We start from the raw sequence: 18,884 nt of genomic DNA, 5'->3' as shown, positions 1-18,884 counted from the left end.
GACCATTCTGCAGCCATTTTGATTTATCTATTATCAGATTTTTCTATAGGCCTAGCACCCCTGGGTCTGAGAATCACTAGACAATCCTCTTGTCTATGGTGGGTGTCTATATTATGTAGTACTTTGAGCTGACATTTGGCTTTATAGTGCTGCTTAGCTCAAGATGTCATGTTGCAATGCATTTACAGACAGCAATATTCCGTGAAGTAGTCATGTCCTCAAGGCAGGTTTTACTGAAGTCATTCCTTATCCCTAGAATCTCTGGTTGCCTTTAACACAATCATGCCACTCCTGCTAATGGAGAGCCTAATTGCAAAATAAATATTCATATACAAAGTTTGCACCATGCTTAGGGGCCCTTTTAGCTATAGGCTTCCGCATTATTACTATTCTAATCTTTAAGAGACTTGTATTAATGCAGCTGTTAATGTTATGGGATTTCTCCAACTTACCAGTTCTCATGAAGTCATAAATGTAGATCCTTCATTACATTTAAGTAAACACAAGATCTCTAGTAGTCACCCAAACACAACATAAAAACTAAGAAAGTCCTAAAAGTGAAAAGAGAGTCATTTTGTATCTGTCTCTTCCCTAGATTTTAAAGGTGAATTTGTTTCCTTATGTATTTTTCTCTTATGCAGAAAATTTGGGTTTGAGTATGGAAATTTGCCCACTACCATTCAGACTGGGAATGTTGTTTCCCCCAACTTTCTCGGGATAAAAAGACTCAGATTCAGAGTGAACTGCTGGCAGCTGAATTTCATTAAGACTTTGATGGGAAACTTTAGTTGGAATTACAAACATCTGTGGTTAAACTTCCCTTTAGTAAACCATTTCCCAGAATTTAACTTTACTACACCAGGAGTGAAAAAGAAAAACAGTTGAATAGAGAATGCTGCTCTTTTGCAAATACAGGAGTAGATATTTAAATATTTGGCGACATGGTCACTATATCTCAGTGAACTAGCAGATTTACTTATTTTAGAAAAATAGCTGTTTGAAAATGCCAAATCCTGAAACTCAAAGCATATACTGGAAATCTGAATTTAATAGTTTCTAACCAATCAAATGTTTCAAAATTATGTGTGGCCATCATATTTATATGGTTACTAAAGCAGGGAAAAACCATAAAATAGGGGAGTGTTTGGGTAATTGTTTACCATATAAAATTATGATATGTCAGAGTTGAGGATTTGTATAAAAAGAAAAGAAAGGTTTTTGTCTTTGTCATATCAATGGTGTTGGGGTTTTTGTTTGTTTGGTTGTTTAGCTTTTCTAGGGATTTAGACAAATCCATTCATTTCTCCCAACTGTACAGATCATCCTATATTTCTGGGGAAAGATTGTTTAAAGAGTCATTAAAGAGAACGATTATAAAAGCTGAACGGTAGTTGCATTCTTCTCCAGGGTTGCATAACCAGCAAAATTGTAAGCAAAAGTTGAATGCAACCACATTTGGAGCATAAACAAAGATTTATATAGCAATATACTTTAACAAGATATTACATAGCTTTACCTGTGGATAGATAAAAAGAGTGAAGGAAAGAGGGAGTGGAAGGAGGGACAGAGGAGAGAACTAAGGGCTAACTTTGTGTCAGGCAGTTTATATGCTATTTCATTTTTAAATTTCATGACAATCTTGCAATGCAAATACATTTCTATTTACTTTACAATCAAAAGAACTGAGCCTTTAAAAGATGAACTAATTTGCCTAAAGTCAACTGGCTAGAAAGTCCTGGAGCTGGATGCATGCATCTGACCACATTCATCTGGTCACAAGCCCATGATCTGCCTCTGATGAAAGGTGAATTCCAAATACTGCAAAACAGAGACTGCAAATAAATAGCCTTCAGGTTGAATCTGATCTTTAGATACACTAAGCCTACAGGGTATTTTTTTTTTTAAAAATTGACTCAGCAGTTTCACTTAGGATTCCAAATTCTGTCTTCTCTTGGGGCAAACCCCACCCCCCAAAACAAAAAGCAAACCAAGAAAATCTGGCAATACTGAGAGGTGGCTACTCCTCTATATCCTGTGACTCAGGGGTTCCTTACTCTTTGGATGTATTTCTTTCACTGAGCTAGTTCCACCAAGTTATTTTTTTTTTTTTTTGGCCTGGCATCTGTAGGTATCTGAATTTAAAAAATTCCTTTGTACTATAGGATCCAGCAATTTCATTTCTGAATATATCCCAAAATCACTGAAGTAAGGCTCAAACAGATATTTGTACACCAAAATTCATAGCTGCATTATTCACAACAATCAAAAGATAGAAATAATCCAAATATCCAATGATGGATGAATGGATAAACAACAGCTCTGAAAAATGAAATTCTGACACAAGTTACAATATGTATGAGTTTGAAGACCTTATTCTAAGTAAAATAAGCCAACACAAAAGGACAAATACTCTGTGATTCTTTCTATAATAAGTACCTTGAGTAGGCAGAAAGCAGAATGGTACCAGAGACAGGAAGGGGAGGGCTAAATATGGAGTTATTATTTAATGAGTTTTAGCTTGGAAACATGAAAAAATTCTAAAGATGGATGGTGGTAGTGTGCATAATATCAATGTACTTTGTGCCACTGAACAGTATACTGAACAATCGTGAAAATCATAAAACTTACATTATAAATGTCTTTATGTGTTAAAAAACCCTCTGATTAAATCAGGGAACTCTGGAATTATAGGGAACAAGATTCTTTATTTTCTAGTATTTTAAATAATAAAGTCTATAAGACAGATCTTGTATTCCTATAGGTAGTGCTCTTTCGAGTCCTTTACCTATTGCCCTAAATAAAGAACTGCTGATGAGGACCTTAACATCATGGGGAAGACATAAGTTTAAAAGGGAAAATAGGATGCAGGGTGATGCTGTACTTAAAAAGGAGCCAAGGAGACACTGTGGTGTATTGGGAAAGAGAATGGAATCCTGAAGCTTGGGCAAGGTACTTACCACCTCCAAACATCAGTTATCTCCTACACCTATGTTCATGGGACATAGCATCAACAACTGTCAGGTTTTTTTTTTTTTTTTTTTTAATGAGTAGTTTAAAAATTAGCTATGAACTGGAAATGTAGGTTGGTGATAGAGTACTAGCTTAGCATGTGAGGCCCTGGGTTCAATCTCCAGCACTACAAAATAAATACATAAATAAACAGACAAATGAACAAATAAAAATAAATAGCTATTAGACTAGTCAGGAAGGGGAGCTATCTCAAATCTTTGGTAGTTCTCAACTAACTTTTTACAGCTTTTGCTACTCTTCTAGCAAGCACTGCATAAATGTTGTCTGAATGGCATTTTCTATTTATTTTAGAAAATTTTTTAAAAATTTAAAATTTTAATTTTACTAAAATTATCCTCACAGATACTTCTACTTACTGAATCATCTTCTCCTACATATTTCTGTACAGTCAACTGCTTTTATAAACTTCTTCCTCATTGTGCTACTTACTAAGCACAGGGCCTAGACATCTGCACTATGTCTCTGTTTCCCAGTGTGTAATGAGATAAAGATACTCCCACTGATTTTTTCAGGAAGGTACAAGGGAATAACTGTGGAAAGTTTTGGACAAATGTCTGGCATGTGGCAAGTATTCAATGAGTGTTAGCTATCCCACCACTATGATATTTCAACTCTTCTAAAATAAGTTTCTTAAAAGCTTCTTTGGTGTTTGATGAATAGATTATTGTGACCTACTTGAGTAGCTCAGGAATAACACTCTGTCTATATTACCTCTACAGCACTTGCTAGTAGCCTCTGCCATAGAACATGAGCTCATTCTGCTTTGCATATATTTTCCTCTCTTGGATTGCTTACCCTTTGAGAGTAATGAGAGAGACCCTGATTTCTTTTTATCCCTGCTGGTGCCTATTTTCTTGCTCTTCATGGTAAACTCCAAATGTGCTTTTTGTGTGAATAATTAAGTGAATGAAATAATGTTTATATGTAGGGAATTCAATTTACCTAACTAAATTTTTGGAATAGCCGTACAGGATGATGGTCTTGTCTAGTGACTGGAGGTCTTACAGTAGTCTTATGAGATCTTTTACAAAGTAAAGGGCCAAGATAAGAAAAAGAAAAGCAGGTAGTGAAAGAGACATAACTGTCTTTTAATAAATCTTCTGCAATCCTTTAATGGCAGGGTGCCTAACAATGTGTTCTGGAATGGGATCACATATCAACAATGAAAAGAATTGAGAGGGAAAGTCCTTTGGAATTAGTCTCCTTGATAGAGCGTCTTTTAAGTAAGCTCCTCATTTGTCTAGGGCTGGGTAGACACAGGACTCATGGAGCAATGATTTTTTTTTTTTTTTTTGGAAGGAAGTTAACACAACAAAAATGACAACAGCAAAATCCAGTCAAGTTACTAGGAGATAAGATCCTGTTTTTCCCCTCTTGGATTAACAATTGTTAAGTGCTTCCCTTTTCATTATTTATCAAAACCAGGAACAGCACCTGGTCCTCATTGTCTCTATTTCTCAGTGTCTCTGTGTGGCTTCTTTTCCAGTTCCAGAATGTCAGCCTCTAACCCAGTGTTCCTAACCTTGTTTAACTCCTGCTTCTTTTTGATTGACAAGAATCTCACTCTTCCCAAGAATACTCCCGTAATCTCCTTGAGGGATGGTTTCATCTCTGTTTCTGGAGCCCCTCAAATTCTTTTGCATTTCTATATTGATTAAGGAGAATTCTGTATAGTTTTACTTGCTTCCATGTGCAGGACAAAAAGAATAGACATTTTAAAACAATGTGAAATATTACAATATTGAATATTCTTTTAGGAACTACCTAGTCTCCCCTTTGCCCACCCTCATCTACAGAAAATTACTGCTTTCACCATAAATTCATCAACAATGATTCAGTGAATTTCTTTTAAAGAAGAATTTGGAAAAATCCCCCCCACAACTAGTACAGAGTTACCTATGAGTGTGCCTTTTTTAAGATTCTTTCCATCCTGGGGGAAGCTTGGTCTATTAAAAAAAAGGGGGGGGGGCTTTCTCTTCTTGGTCAGCCAGAACTCTCCACCCTTCAACCTGTGCAGTTTTCATACATTTGCTCCCCAACTCACAGTGAGCGCCACAGTGTGCCAGAGTTCCTGACTTGGGCCAAGCACCCAGGGATGGAGCAGACACGGCCCCACTGTGGAGGTGCTGGGAAGGAGCTCAGGAAGGCTTTCAGCCAAGCACAAGCACCTCCCATGGCTCCATGCTCCCTTTAGTTATTTTCTTTCTTCCCTTTGAAGGAGATTTGAGGAATAACCATTCATAAAAATTCAATTCAAATAAAGAGAATGCATTTTTAGAATACCTTCCCATCTGAATTTTGAAGTTCTTCCTTGAATAATGTGTCCATGTTCTCTCTCTCTCTCTCTCTCTCTCTCTCTCTCTCTCCACACACATACACACACACACACACACACACACACACACACACACAATCCCCTGATGCAATCCAGTGAAGTGGTTATGACATGTCATTAAGTCTCCAAAATGTATTTGGTTTAAGATCTGCTTACTGGCTATAAAGAGCATGGGAAACCTAATGGTGGGGCGCCAAGAATCGCCTTGGGACCACAGGCTAACCCGAGGCATTATGTGAAACTATGCACTGGGAACATAATTACTTCGATCCCACCCTTTCTACACCATATACTTTGACCTTCTGGGAATGACTAATATCTTTTTTTTGTTTTTTTTGCTTAAACCAAAGGCCTCAATTGGCATTTTGAACCTTCTAGACTCTGATAATGTTAAGTATTTAACATACTATGGGACATTCTTTCTAATTGGAAGGATACAACAAAGGAAGACATTATATATTACATACACATAATATTAATAAATAGTATTAAAAAATAGTACCATAAAAATAAAGTTCTAAGAAATATTCCCAAACAAGGATTTCATTTAATCAAATCATCTATGTATTTTTATAATAACTCTTAGCAGCTAAGCATTCTGTCTATATTTTATATAACTTCATTATAATAAATATGAGATATAAAGTAGATATCAATAATTTCTCTAAGCCTCAATCAGTTTCTTGATATGCATTTTGAGCAACTATAATTTGCCCAAGGTCAAGGAGTTTGAAATTTAAACTTGGGACCATCAGTCCAACAGCCTGAAATCTAAAACAATTTGTTGGACTACTTTCCTATTTATTATTTTGTGGAACACATGAGCATTATGAAATTGCTGAGTCTCAACATTTAATTAATTAATTATTTTTGGTTGAACCCAGGGCCTCATGCATGCTAGGCAAGCACTCTACCACTGAATTACACCCCTGTCCAACATTAATTTTAAGGTACTCTAATACTCAAAATAATTATTGTCTTAATATTTTATGGAATGAGTGTTACAAAAAGTTATATTAGATTTATTAAGAAACACACAAGAGTCCTAGATAAATTTGAATTTCACATAAACAGTGAAAACATTTTAGTATACATATGTCCTGTGCAATATTTGGGACATGACCCTGAATTTATCCATTGTTTATCTGGAATTCAAATTTAATTGGGCATGTTGTGTTCTATCTGCCAATCCTAGTCAAGCGTTTCACTCAGGGACTTTCCATGCTCAAAGCAACAGGTGAAGATAAAGCTTCACCAGGATTAATTCCAAGACTGTAGAGAAGCAATGTTGTCGCATTGTGTGGAGTCTCTCCTGGTCTAGCCTCTCCCAAGTGTCTAGGAGTGAAGCTGACCAAAAGCCATGTCCTTCTCCTTCTCAGGGAGGTTATGTTTTGCACCAGAACAAGAGTTGGGTATAAGGGCTGTATCTACTCTCCTCCTAAGTGGTGGGGGTTGTGAGTAGGGCTTACTCTGAAGAAGGATCATCTTCATGCATCTTTTTTTAAAATCAATAATTAATAACTACAGTTATGTTAACAATTGGTAGAATTAAGAGCAACAGTACAGACTTCAGTGATGTTAGAAATAGCTTCACTCCACTCAACTATTTTAGTTGAATGGTTACTGTAACCATAGATATAGGATATGGTGTGTGTGTGTGTATGTGTGTGTTTTGTTAGGCCAATTGCTCTTTCCTTTCCCATGAACTTAGGTGACTTCATTTTCCTCCTATTTAGTATCTCCCACGCACTGGACATACTGTTGTCTGTCTGAGCTCAGGGGATTCTTAAATCATTTACTCTGGAGTCATTCTCTTTCACCAAATTTCCATGCTTTGGTTATGTTTTCAACTTAAAAACTATTGTAAGGTATTCAAGCAGCAACTATAATTTGAATAAACAGCATATTACCAATGGAATATATTGATCATTTTAACTTCAGGGATGAGACTTGATTTAGTCTTGCTTCTAGAATATAATGGTTTATTTCTATTTAAGTATCTGCTCTGCAGTTTCCTAACAACTTCTTTGAAGGCTCATTACCTTCCACTTAACCCTTCACTCCTCTCTGTACAGACTTTTTGTTTAATTTTAGTCAAAAAGTTACTTCCCGAGGGGAAAAAAGTTATGTTCCTCTTATCCCAAGAGCAGAAGAGCAAGAAGGCAGTGACGGGGCACATACATTAAGAACTGTGGCTTGACAAAAATGACTACTGGGACATAAAAAAAAAAAGCATTAATAATAATAACAATTAATAAAATCACTGATGTGTTGCTACAGTCCAGATGAGTGTAACAGACCCACTCAGAGTATGAAGGACACATGCACTTTTGTGAGTTTGAATAGACATGTTCCAAAGCCTCAACTTGTAACTCATAACAGCCAAACCCAATTTACAAAGTGGAACTCTCTATTTCAAGTTTCTGAACTGTTCTAGTCTAGGCAGTAGGAGAGGGAAAGAGAAGGGAAGGAGAGAGAGAGAGAGAGAGAGAGAGAGAGAGAGAGAGAGAGAGAGAGAGAGAGAGAGAGAGAGAGAGACACTGCGGGGCGCAGGTGCCCCAGCAGGGTGACAATGGCAGGGACACTGTACCTCAGCAGCAGGAGGCAGGCGTCCTGGAGCCACGCGGGGCTCACTCGTCTCGGGCCTGCCGACCACTGAGCTCCCTTCGAAGTCAAAAGGAAAGGCGTTGTCGTCCCCCGACGCTGCGCTGGAACAGGCAACACCCCAGAGGAGCCACAGAGACAGGACTGAGCACCAGGCTGAGCTCAAAGCCATCTCCCCGCGGACATCCAACAGCGCTTTGCGGGACTCTGGAACTGTTGGTCTTCTTCGGTCCCCACGGGGTGCGCTGCTGTGTGGTAATTTACCTTCTCTGAGTCCAGATGTTGGGACGCCAGGCAGCCCAATCAGCAAATTTGGAGGGGGGCAAAAAGGGAGAGTGAGAAAGTTAGCGAGAGTTTTTCTTTCTCCCTCTCTTCTCCCTTCTTTTCCTCCCTCACTCTGTCTCACTCGGTCTCTCCCCACACCCCCCCTACAGGCGCCCCGGAGGAGGTTTTGGTTCAAGAACCTACAGATGGACGGAGCTTAAAGCCCAGCATCAAAAGACGGGACTGGGGGTGCCACCCGCCAGCGTGCACGGCGGCCAGGACGGAGGACTGCGCTCGCTCTTCTGGCTTCCTTCCCACACTCATTCTCACCACTCCCTTTCACCTTCCACTTCCAGTCCCTCCCACTCCAAGCTGGCTTTTCAGACACTGAGGTCCAGCCTCTCCTTGTGGCCTCCCCTCCCCTCTCAGTTTGGAGCCCCTCCAAGGGCTCCAGATGAATATTCAGAATTTGCAGTGCTTCCTCACATCTCTTATTTATTTAGTCCAGGTGCCAGATGTCTTATCTATATTTATATAGATCTTTTATGTGGCCTCAGCTAGTTTGCAGGAAAGTGGGTGGAAAAAGGATTCCAGGGGTGGGAGCCAGTGGTAGATGATCCTAGGAGACAGAGGGGCAGGGTGCCCACTTTCTTGAGCAAGGTTTCTCATTTTCTAGAGATGGACTGCTATGCTTTGTGCTAGTATCTTGTCTTGAGTCTTGCCCACCACCCTGCTTCTTCCTAACAGTCTTCACCCAGAGGGCTTGGGAGAAGAATATCTTTTGCTGCAGCACTGGAAAATGACTTCATTACTCAAATGCATGAACTTTTATTTACAAAGAACATCTTGTTTTCATCCTAAAGAGGTGCTTTGTAAGGGACCCGGAACAAGGCTTGTAGTGTATGAGCTTGTCAAATATACTGCCCACAAACCCGACCTCTTCCTCTTGGCCTGTAATCTCATGCCTACTACATCTGTCTGCGTCATGTAACCTTTCCAAGACTTTGGGCTATAATTATTCCAGGGTGCCCCTGTGGGTGGGTCAGTGGCCTGCAGTTGATAGGTGTCTTTGTTTACATTGCCTTCAAGACGAAGCTTTAAATATTCCCACAAGACCCAAAAGTGGCTTAAAAATTCCAGATGAGACAACCATAAAATAACATCCAGGTAAGATTCTAGGGATCTGAAATCACAGATAGTCATGCAATAAAGCATCTTTATGAAACCTAATCATTAGCTTCATTTCATAGAGCAAGGTATTTTGTCTAAGGATAAACAGAACAATCATGTATTCTGTACTTAACATATGCCGGATATTTGGTATATATGATTTGTAGACTTCATAGCATTCTTGCAAAGAGGTCTATTATTTCCTTTTTATAGAAGAAAAAAGAGAGGTTCAGAGAGACTAGGACATTTTCTCTAGGCCACCCAGCTGCTAGAAAGCTGAGTTGAAATTTGAATCAGGGCCTCCTGGTCTAAAGCTCCCCTTTATGTCTATATTACACTGAAACTCACAAAAAAAAAAAAAAAAAAAAAAAAAAAAAAAAAAAAAGTTAAGAGGCAAGAGAATTAAATTCTCCCACTTTTTGAGTGACTCTTCCATGCCAAAATTCATATAAATTATCTCCTTTAATTTTATCTTAATAATAATCCCAAGAAGCAGGTTTTCTTATTTGGCAGTGGGTAAATGGTACTATGGTCTAGGTTAAGTCTCATGGTAATGAATCTGAGACATAAAATATCAACTTCCCTGTTCCTAAAAACTGTTCAAGCTTTTTCAGGATTCAGAAACAGAACTGTAGGACTTAATCTAAGCTGTCCTTGAGAGGCAAGTGGAACCAAAACTCTCTAAGGAGTATTGCTAAGGAATGAGAACAGGTCCAGTGGACTTGGATTAGAAGTGAGGGGTGCTGTCAACAGTTGTGAGATGAACAGGAGTTATGCACAAATTCACCTGGAACTGTGGAGGGGGTATGGACTCTCCCAGCAAGACTCCCATTACAACCACTTAGCCCTTTATATCCCTTTACCCTGGCTGCTTAAGTTCCTTCACCACCAACTGATCTGGGAGACACATTTAACTGTGTGTCCTCTTTTCTTGTCGGCCCACATTCCTTAAAGCTTATTGGTGTGATATAGCAGATAGGTGCCCTGTACACATGGGGCAGGAAGCCTTGCTTGTTAACAGTAAGGACCCTGATTTTAAATTATAAAATGTATAATACAAAATTGCCAAAGCCTGACAAAACAAAATGAGTTCTCATAGATTCCAGAGTTTTTGTAATGTTTTCATTTGAAAACATAAAAATAGTAATGAAAGGAACCATTACACTAAATTGTGGTCATCTTCCACATAAACAGCTTAACCTACTAAATTAAGTGAAAGTACTTAAAAATATATGCTTGGTTTGGTTCTTTCTTTGAGAGTTTTATACTGGGTGACAAGATGACCAGACTCTGAGGAGAAATAATAATTCTCAATTATCCTGTTCTATCTTCCTTTAAAAAATTAAATAATAATAATAATATTAATTATATATATATATATATTTTTTTTTGATCACTGCAGTATCTGTCCATATTTGTTTTCTGAAGGATTATATCCTCTTCATCATTAGCTGTCAATTAATCAGTTTTTAATTTGACCTAAGAGCTCTTCTTCCTGCCCAGCAGGGAGTGTCCTAGTTCTGAAAGAAAGCCTGAGCTGTGAGGATAGTAGTATATTCATCTGGGATCTTATTTTTGATTAAATATATTCTTTCCCCAATTTTTCCTTGTCTTTCTGTAGGCACTATTACTATTTTTGAAGCAAATACTATACTAACATTGACTGCTCACGTAATAACTCTTGAATTACATAATATCTTCAAGACTTAAAGAAGAACACACTATTTCTAAAATAAGCAACCATGTTTATTTACCTGTGGCTTGAGTAACCTCCCATTTGCTGAGAATAGCCGTTCCCATTTCTGACTGCTATTGGGCTTCTCCATTTATCAACCATTCAATGAGGCTGTCCTGGATCATAGAGTGATGGGACAGACAGGCAAGGAGAGGTCATGGATGAGTCTTTTACCACAAGTTGAAGGTAGCAGAACAAAGGGAGTTATCTCCTTATCAAAGGCCCACCCCCAGACCACCAAAGGCCTGAGGGTAGGAGGATTTTATTCTTGCTAAAAGTACAACTGGAGAGCATTTCCAGTGCTTCTGCTTTAAAAGCATAACTCTTCTCCTCTCTCTTTTTCCTGGGATTGAGGATGAATATTTGCCAAGCACGATGGTGGCCATTATCTCTGGTGGGACTCCTACCTTCTCCAGGATCAAAGGGGTGCTGATCCATCACCTTCAAAGCACAGCAGAAAGCAAGGAAATTTAGGAAGGCTACGAGATGAAATGGCTTGTCCAAATATACCAAGCCAGGTTGTGCACAATGAGGACCCCACACCTTCCAACTAACTGCCAGACTTCTTGTTGCTTCCCAAACCAGACCAAGCTAGCTTTAGTTCTGGTAACAGCAGACATGGTGGTTTTTTTAGGCTTTATCAAAAGAAAGTTTTAAAATTCCCCGATGTGTCCCTCAGTGCAGTTATCAGAAGGTAAATATCAAGGCTGCCTATCCCTTGGCTGTTGGGCCTATTCTCAGCATCCAAGGATCCAGTGAGGGTGTTGTTAACACATCCCATGTGCCCTTCTGTAAATAGAAAGTTGCGTCAGATGCTATTTTGGATTTGTAGGTGCTAATCTTGACATAACTAGACAAGAGGGTTGTTGTGGGAACTGTGTACTAGTGACAATAATTTCATGATGATGTTGGTCAGAGAAGTGAGCAGGAGCTGAGCTACCCCCTCCTGTGAGGTCTCTAATTGGTAATCCTGTAGTAGGGATGGAAAATGTAAGATTGTCTCTTTTTCTGCTAATACTCCTCTCCTCTCGTCTTATACTGAGATTCTGCTTCATGAACAGCCCTGGTGGAAGTTCAGATAGTCTGAGGAGGAGCAACACAGCAAGAGAGCTCAGAGATGGATGAGGGTTTTTAAAAGCTGTTTTTCCAGCATTAGTTTTCTCAAGCTTTTATTCAGGATGTGGATGGTATGTGCTCTATTTAATGTGCCTCTTTTTTTGTCACAGCCTTATTTGGCTTGGAGCATATTTTACCTGTATTCTTTACCATCCACCATCTATCCATCCATCCATCTGCATATTTATTTACTTAATTAGCATTTACTGAATACTATGAAATCTCAAGTTCAGATGCTACGAATAAAGTAGTCAAATCATGGCCCTGTTAAAGATCAAGGGTTGTATGGGCCAGATATAAGGAGACTCTGTAAGGAGTGCATAGTGATTATCAGGAGTTCAGAGGGGAAATCTGGACAAGCTGCTAATAATAACTAATAGAACAAGGCTTTACTCAGATGCAGCTGGGGGAAGTCAGGGAAAGTTCTAGAAGAAGGTGGCAACTGTGCAGAATCTTAACAGATAGGACATGGGAGGCACTGAGTTCCAGGAGTGGAGAAATGCTTATGAAGAGGAATGATGCAGTGGTGTCACTGGAAGGGCAGGAAGTCATGTGATTTTCACTGAGCCTGCATAGGAAGAAAGTGCCTCTCCAGTCCCCGACTGGCCTCTCAGACTGCCCTTCAGTCCAGGCCCCACATGCCACAGAGGATATTCTGTGCAAATATGAGCACTAGGGAGCTATTTATAATATTTATGCCCTGAACAAAATCTTGAGCAAACTAATGGGAGCAAGAACCATTTTCAAAAGGCTTCATCCATCTCTTAGCTCTCTTGCTATGACTCCTATTCACAGTGGTCTAGACTTCCATCAGGGTTGCTCACGAAGGAGAATCTCTGGGAGCAGAGGAGAATTAACAGAAAAAGTCACCTGGTTTTCTCTGCTACCTGGGGATCAGTTAGAGCCCTCATGGTAGGGGATAGCTTGCACTTACTTCTCTGCTTGATCTTATCAAAAAATTGTTGCTTTAAGTGAAAAAATTTAAGCCTAGCAATGATATGGTCATATTTGTATTCAAAGAATTAAAAATGTACCAGATAAAATAATTATACTAAAATTGGAAATCACAGATATTGAAAAAGGAAGAAATAATAGTCACCAGGAATCATACCATTGGGGGGCAATAACTCATAACACTGAAAATGTTTTGCTGCAAATACCTTCAGACTTTTGTTGTATCTATACGAATGCATTTAGCCTAATTTTATATTTTATATATGTTTTATATACTTACATTTTTACATATATCATATGTTTTGCCCATTTTGCATTTTTTATATTTTTATAAAAATAAATCTAAGAGACATAATAATTTTAACTTTTTCTCCACATCAGTGTGACTCCAATATGGTACTGTGACTTTCAATGCCACATTCAGATTTGCATTTAAGGAGGATCATCTTGTGAGGATGCAGCCTCCACTGGAGGGCAAGTAGAGAGATGAGTTAGGAGGCCAGGAAAGCCTTTTCTTTTTAAGTAGGCTGTGTTAGCCCTGAGGACAAGAACTGTACCCACAAACAGGGGGACTTAGCATTTGAGAATGATAATAGCAATAAAGACATCCTGATGCTCGTAGTTTGGCCTAATGGATGAAACACAGATGATAGAAAATGGTTCCAACAAGGATTATTGACCTGCCTCTGCTGCAGTCAGCCCTTCAGGTTTAGTAGGATGATTACTTCATCAATGCAAAAAGAAAGTGATTGATGCTCCTGGTAATGTGTTCAGAGGAGAATAGCAGGTGTCAACGTCAATTAGCTCAGCAATAAAATCAATATAAAATAGAAGCTCCTGGGACATGATAATGAAATGATATAATTAGGAAGAATTGGACAACATTCAAAAGAGAAGCACTGAGAAACTGTCTTCTTGTAACCCCACACCAACCTCACTCTCAGTTCCACAAAGAGACTGTTCACTAAGAGAAAGATTGCTGTCACCATAGTGGGTACATGAGCAGGATGGAGGGCTATAAGTCTGATCTAACCTGCTTTTTGTGAGAAGCTACAGAAACGAATGTGTAAGATTTTTAACACGAAAACTCTATAACCCAGTTCTGCCTCCCTTCCATTACTCTCTAGAAAACGCATGCCAAACATGCTCACTTTAGGAAATCAACTAATTTTAGAAAAAATATTTCTAAAGCAAGTAGGGCATAACCATAATAATGCCTCAAAATTCCACATTGTTTTAGTTTGGAATTGAAATAGACTTATTGTTTTTCCTGCAAGTGAGAAACTGATCTGGTTCTAAAAGGAAAAAAATGTAGATCCAGACTTTCGAGAGAAAGATTTTCAAATCATCATCTATTCTATGAATGCTTTTGGTTAGATGTGAGGTATCCCCCAAGATCTCATGTGTGAGACAATGGAAAAAAAGTTTAGAGGTGAAGTGATTAGATTACGAGAGATTTAACCTAATCAGTGTATTAATCCACTGATATGGATTAATAACTGAGTAGTAAATGTAGGCAGGTAGGGCATGGCTGGAGGTGGTCTGTCACTGGGGAGCATGCTTTTCAGATATATATTTTGTCTCTGGACAGTGGAGCTATCTCTCTGCGCCCTGGTATTGTGTCCTGAGATGCTTTCCTTCACACTCTCTCTGCCATGATGTCCTGCCTCACCCAAGAAATTAAGTTGGCCATCTATGAACTGAGACCTCTGAAATCATGAATTTTTTTCTCCTCTATAATTGTTTTTTTTCAGTTGTTGATGTACATTTATTTTATTCACTTATTTATATGTGGTGCTGAGAATCGAACCCAGTTCCTCACACATGAAAGTGCTCTACCACTGAGCCACAACTCCAGCCCTGTATAATTGTTCTTTTGGTTACAGTGGCAGAAAAATCTGACTAAAGCAACATCCTTTTTCCTTGAATAATTAACACTCTGAATTTAAAGATTAATTATTCATCATCCACCCATTCAACAGATATTTTTCAAATGTATACTTTGCAAGCTGCACGTTTCTAGACTCTGCATCAAAGAAGAAATAAGACAAAAATTCCTGGCTTCGTGGAGTTTACATTCTAATGAAAGTGAGAAGAGCAATAGAGAATAAACAATTAGGTAAAAGAAATAGAGAGTTATGTCAAATGGTAATTGCCTTGGTGAAGAATAAAGCAGGGAAAGGGGACAGAGTATGTGCAAGCTGGGGAAGGTGATGAATCTATTTTAAATTGGACCATCAGGGAGGCCACACTGCCAATATTTTGGCAGAGATGGGAAGGTGCTAAGGAGGAAGCCAGGCAGCTCTCAGAGTAGAAGAGTAGGTCAGAGGGGAAAAACAGAAACTAAGTGACAGAACGGAGGAGAGTGCTTGCCTTTTGAGGGGAGGCTAGGATGAAATGATGGCAGTGAAGAGATCAAGTCAGAAAGGTAGGGGGGCTGTGTGGGGTCAATTATACAGGGCATTAGAGATACTTACAAAGACTGGACTTGAGTGAGCTGGGAAGCACTTGGAGGGTTTTATGCAGAGAAATTATATGATTTGACTTATTCTGTCTTTATTTGGAGAAAAGACAATAGGGAAAGAGGTGAGTGGGGATGAGGGAGACTATTCAGCACTGGTTGCAAAAATATAGGTGAGGGGTGATAGAGGGAGGTGTTGCTCAGGTACTCAAAGCTGATGTACATGTTTTTGCCCTCAGCAAGCTTGAATGATAGATGGATTTTCAATTATTAAAATGGAAAGGACTATGGGAAAAGCAAGTCAGGGATAATTAAAAAAGTATCTCATTTTTTAAAATGAGAAACTTTTCAGGTTCTAACACTATTCTTTTTTTTCCCTTTTTGACATATATTTATTTATGTCAATATTATATAACAGTTTGGATTGTCAACCTAGTCAATGAAAAAGGATCATTGTCTCTTAAAAGCATGAAGGGAGACTGGATTGCTTTAAGTTCCTGTCAGTACTTTCTATAGTGCCCTGAATTATGTTTAATGCTCTAATATCCTTTTTTATTTTTTTACACTATTCTTTTAAAAATACTTGTTTTTCTATGTTATGCACATGTATGAATATCTCAATGAATCCTGCTTTTATGAATAACTATAATACACCAATTAAAATAAATTAATAAAAATAAATAACAAATATATAATCTGAAGTGGTGAAGCATACTTGTTTTTACATCATCATTTACCCATAATATATAGTAAACAATGAAGAAACTTTTTTTAATATTTTTTTTTGTAGTTGTACACGATAACTTTATTTATTATTTATTTGGTGCTGGGATCAAACCCAGAGCCTTGCACATGTAAAGCGAGTGCTCTACCGCTGAGCCATAACCCCAGCCCCCAAGTTTTTTTTTTTTTTAAATGGGATAATACTGTATGTCATCATTATAACCCAATGAAGGAGATTTATAGCATGAACCTTAGTACCTGCAATTCAAGTCAGTAAGTACCCGGACAAGCACAAATCCATTTCTCTTGTGGATTACAACAGGAGGGGATCTCTTTGTGTTCAATGAAAAGAGAAGTCATTAGAGATTTGAGTTGGATTTCCACCCATGTAAAGGAATTTAGTCTGGGAAGATGGGTGGGAGAGGTGCGTGCGGAAAGGGATTTTGGGGAATGGAACAGCAAAGGCAATCTTAGGAGTTGGAAAATACCTTCTTGTTCAGGCAAATGCAAGTGGGCAGGCTGGCTGAGCATTGAACTGAGTGGGTTTGGGTGAAAAATGGGAGATAATAAGGACAAGGTAGGTATTGCCTGGTTTCTTTACAGTTCAATAATTAAAGAGAAAGAGAGAATCATGGGGGAGTTCACAGGGATTGATCAGATACAGATGTGAAGGATGCACTGGAGTAGAGAAACTAAAGGCTGATGGACCAGCTGGGAGATTGCTGCAGTAATAGTCTAGGCCTCAGGTGACAAGGACAGAATATTACTTACAACTGTCACTGTATCTTCTGAACACAACTTCCCTTCCCTGGGTTAATCCAAATGAAGCACAAATATCCTGAGTTGTAAAACCACTATTTCCTTGTTAACTGAGGTAAGTTTGAGCTTGAGTGGAGTCATTCGATGGGAGGATAGTAGGCTAGGAAAAAAAGCAACACTTGATAGTTGTGTTGAGAGTTTACCAAGCCATAGCACACTGGCTTCTTGGCTACAGAAGGTGTCCTCCTAGGAGTAATTCCTAGGAGATAGCATAGCAATTCTGTCTATCATATACTTCGTACTTCAGTAAAGTTCATGAATGATTGGCCCAGGGTCTACATTGATTATTTTGATGATTTCTAAATAACCCAGTAACAGCTGTCTCTCTTTCCTCTTTCGCTTTTTGCTTTCTTTTCCTTTTCTCTTCTTCTCTTGTGTCCTCGTTTGTTTTCTTAGGAGACCTGCACTGACATTATTATGTGTCTCTCAAGTAAATTGCATGTTTCCTTTATTTAACTAAAAGAAAATCGTTCCCATTAAATCACCTCCCAAGGCCACTTTTATTGAACAATTGAAAAATGATGTGGTTCAGTGGTCGAGTGCCCCTGAATTCAATCCCCAGTACCAAAATAAAAAAATTAAAAATTAAAAAATTATGTGTGTATGTGTAAAGATGAATAATTATGATGCTATTGGGATTTTAATCCCTGTAGTTTTTTTTTTTTTTTTTTTTTTTTTTTTTTTTTTACTAGCAAAACAACCTATGGAACACAGTTTTTCATCTTTCAATACAGACAAATTTCTCTGGCAATCTCTAGACTTGCTCTTACACTGGCATGCTGGGACTCTAACTGGTAAGAGCTTGAGTGGACAGTTGGCAGGGAGCTCCTGGTAACTGCATTTATTTCCTTGGATCCATCATATTTCCTCCATATATTTCCTGTGCTGGTGTCTCACTGCTCTAGTGTGGGGCGTTGGGATCAGGTGAAATCCCACTTCATCCTGTTGCATAATTATGGCTTCAGTAATGGTAACATGACCAATGTTGGAAGAGTCATTTGGAAGAAGAGATTTGCTGAGGTCTTCTGAGAAGAAAAGAGTTTCTTCTCTGGACAGAGATTCCAGAATTAGTTTTTTGTCTCTTGTATGTGTGAGAGGGATTCTGTTGCCCTTGGAGTCATTGACATTCCCAAAGAAAGCCATCTTTCAGAAAAACTAACCCCATAAAGGGCAACATGAAAGGAGAGGAAGCAAAAGGGTCCTGGAAGATGTCATTTAGCTGTAGAGTCTGAACTTGCCAATTTAATGGGCCAAGAAATAAATACCCTCTATTGCCAAGTTGAGTTAAATTTTCTATTCCTAACAACCAAAAGGATTCTGATAAAGGAACAGTAGGAATTTTAAAAATACGATTTTGAAAGAGATTGTGAAGAATGAAAAAGAAGGAGGTGGTTTTCTGGGCAGGGATGCTGGTCATCTGGAGAAAGTCATCATGAAAGCAAAACCAGCATATAGAACATATTTATTTTCTGTAATTTCATCAGCATGTGGACATTTTTAAAAGGGAAATTCAAAGTAGTTGTTAAAAGACCCAGGCTACAGATTCAGCTAGCCTATGTTCATTCTTCTACTTATCAGCCATGTGATCTTGGGAAGTTGTTTTAGTCTCAAAACTTTAGCTGTCATTTGTTTAGTAAAGCTTTCAGACCTTTACCACAAGACTGCATGAATGA

The 18,884-nt window shown here is 38.6% G+C and overlaps 1 protein-coding gene across 3 annotated transcripts in view; it reads right to left on the bottom strand.

Annotated features, from left to right (window-relative positions):
* Lama4 (laminin subunit alpha 4) overlaps positions 1–8,572 on the bottom strand; it is a 134,506-nt gene extending 125,934 nt beyond the window's left edge. For 2 of the 3 annotated variants that reach the window (XM_076858335.2, XM_076858336.2), the window contains exons 1-2: positions 8,438–8,572; positions 7,956–8,238 (exon numbers count right to left, since the gene is read on the bottom strand). In XM_076858335.2, coding sequence (XP_076714450.2) covers positions 7,956–8,141 — 186 coding nt within the window. In that variant the 5' untranslated portion in view covers positions 8,142–8,238; positions 8,438–8,572. Of the gene's footprint in view, positions 1–7,955; positions 8,378–8,437 lie in introns of those variants that run through there. The other variant, XM_076858337.2, reaches the window with a different exon arrangement.
* Between the last annotated feature and the right edge of the window lie 10,312 nt (positions 8,573–18,884).

Source organism: Callospermophilus lateralis, chromosome 6, assembly GCF_048772815.1.
Source record: "Callospermophilus lateralis isolate mCalLat2 chromosome 6, mCalLat2.hap1, whole genome shotgun sequence".
In the NCBI taxonomy this organism is placed as follows: Eukaryota; Metazoa; Chordata; class Mammalia; order Rodentia; family Sciuridae; genus Callospermophilus; species Callospermophilus lateralis.
Note: the sequence above shows the minus strand (reverse complement) of the source record. Positions and strands in the feature narration are given on the sequence as shown.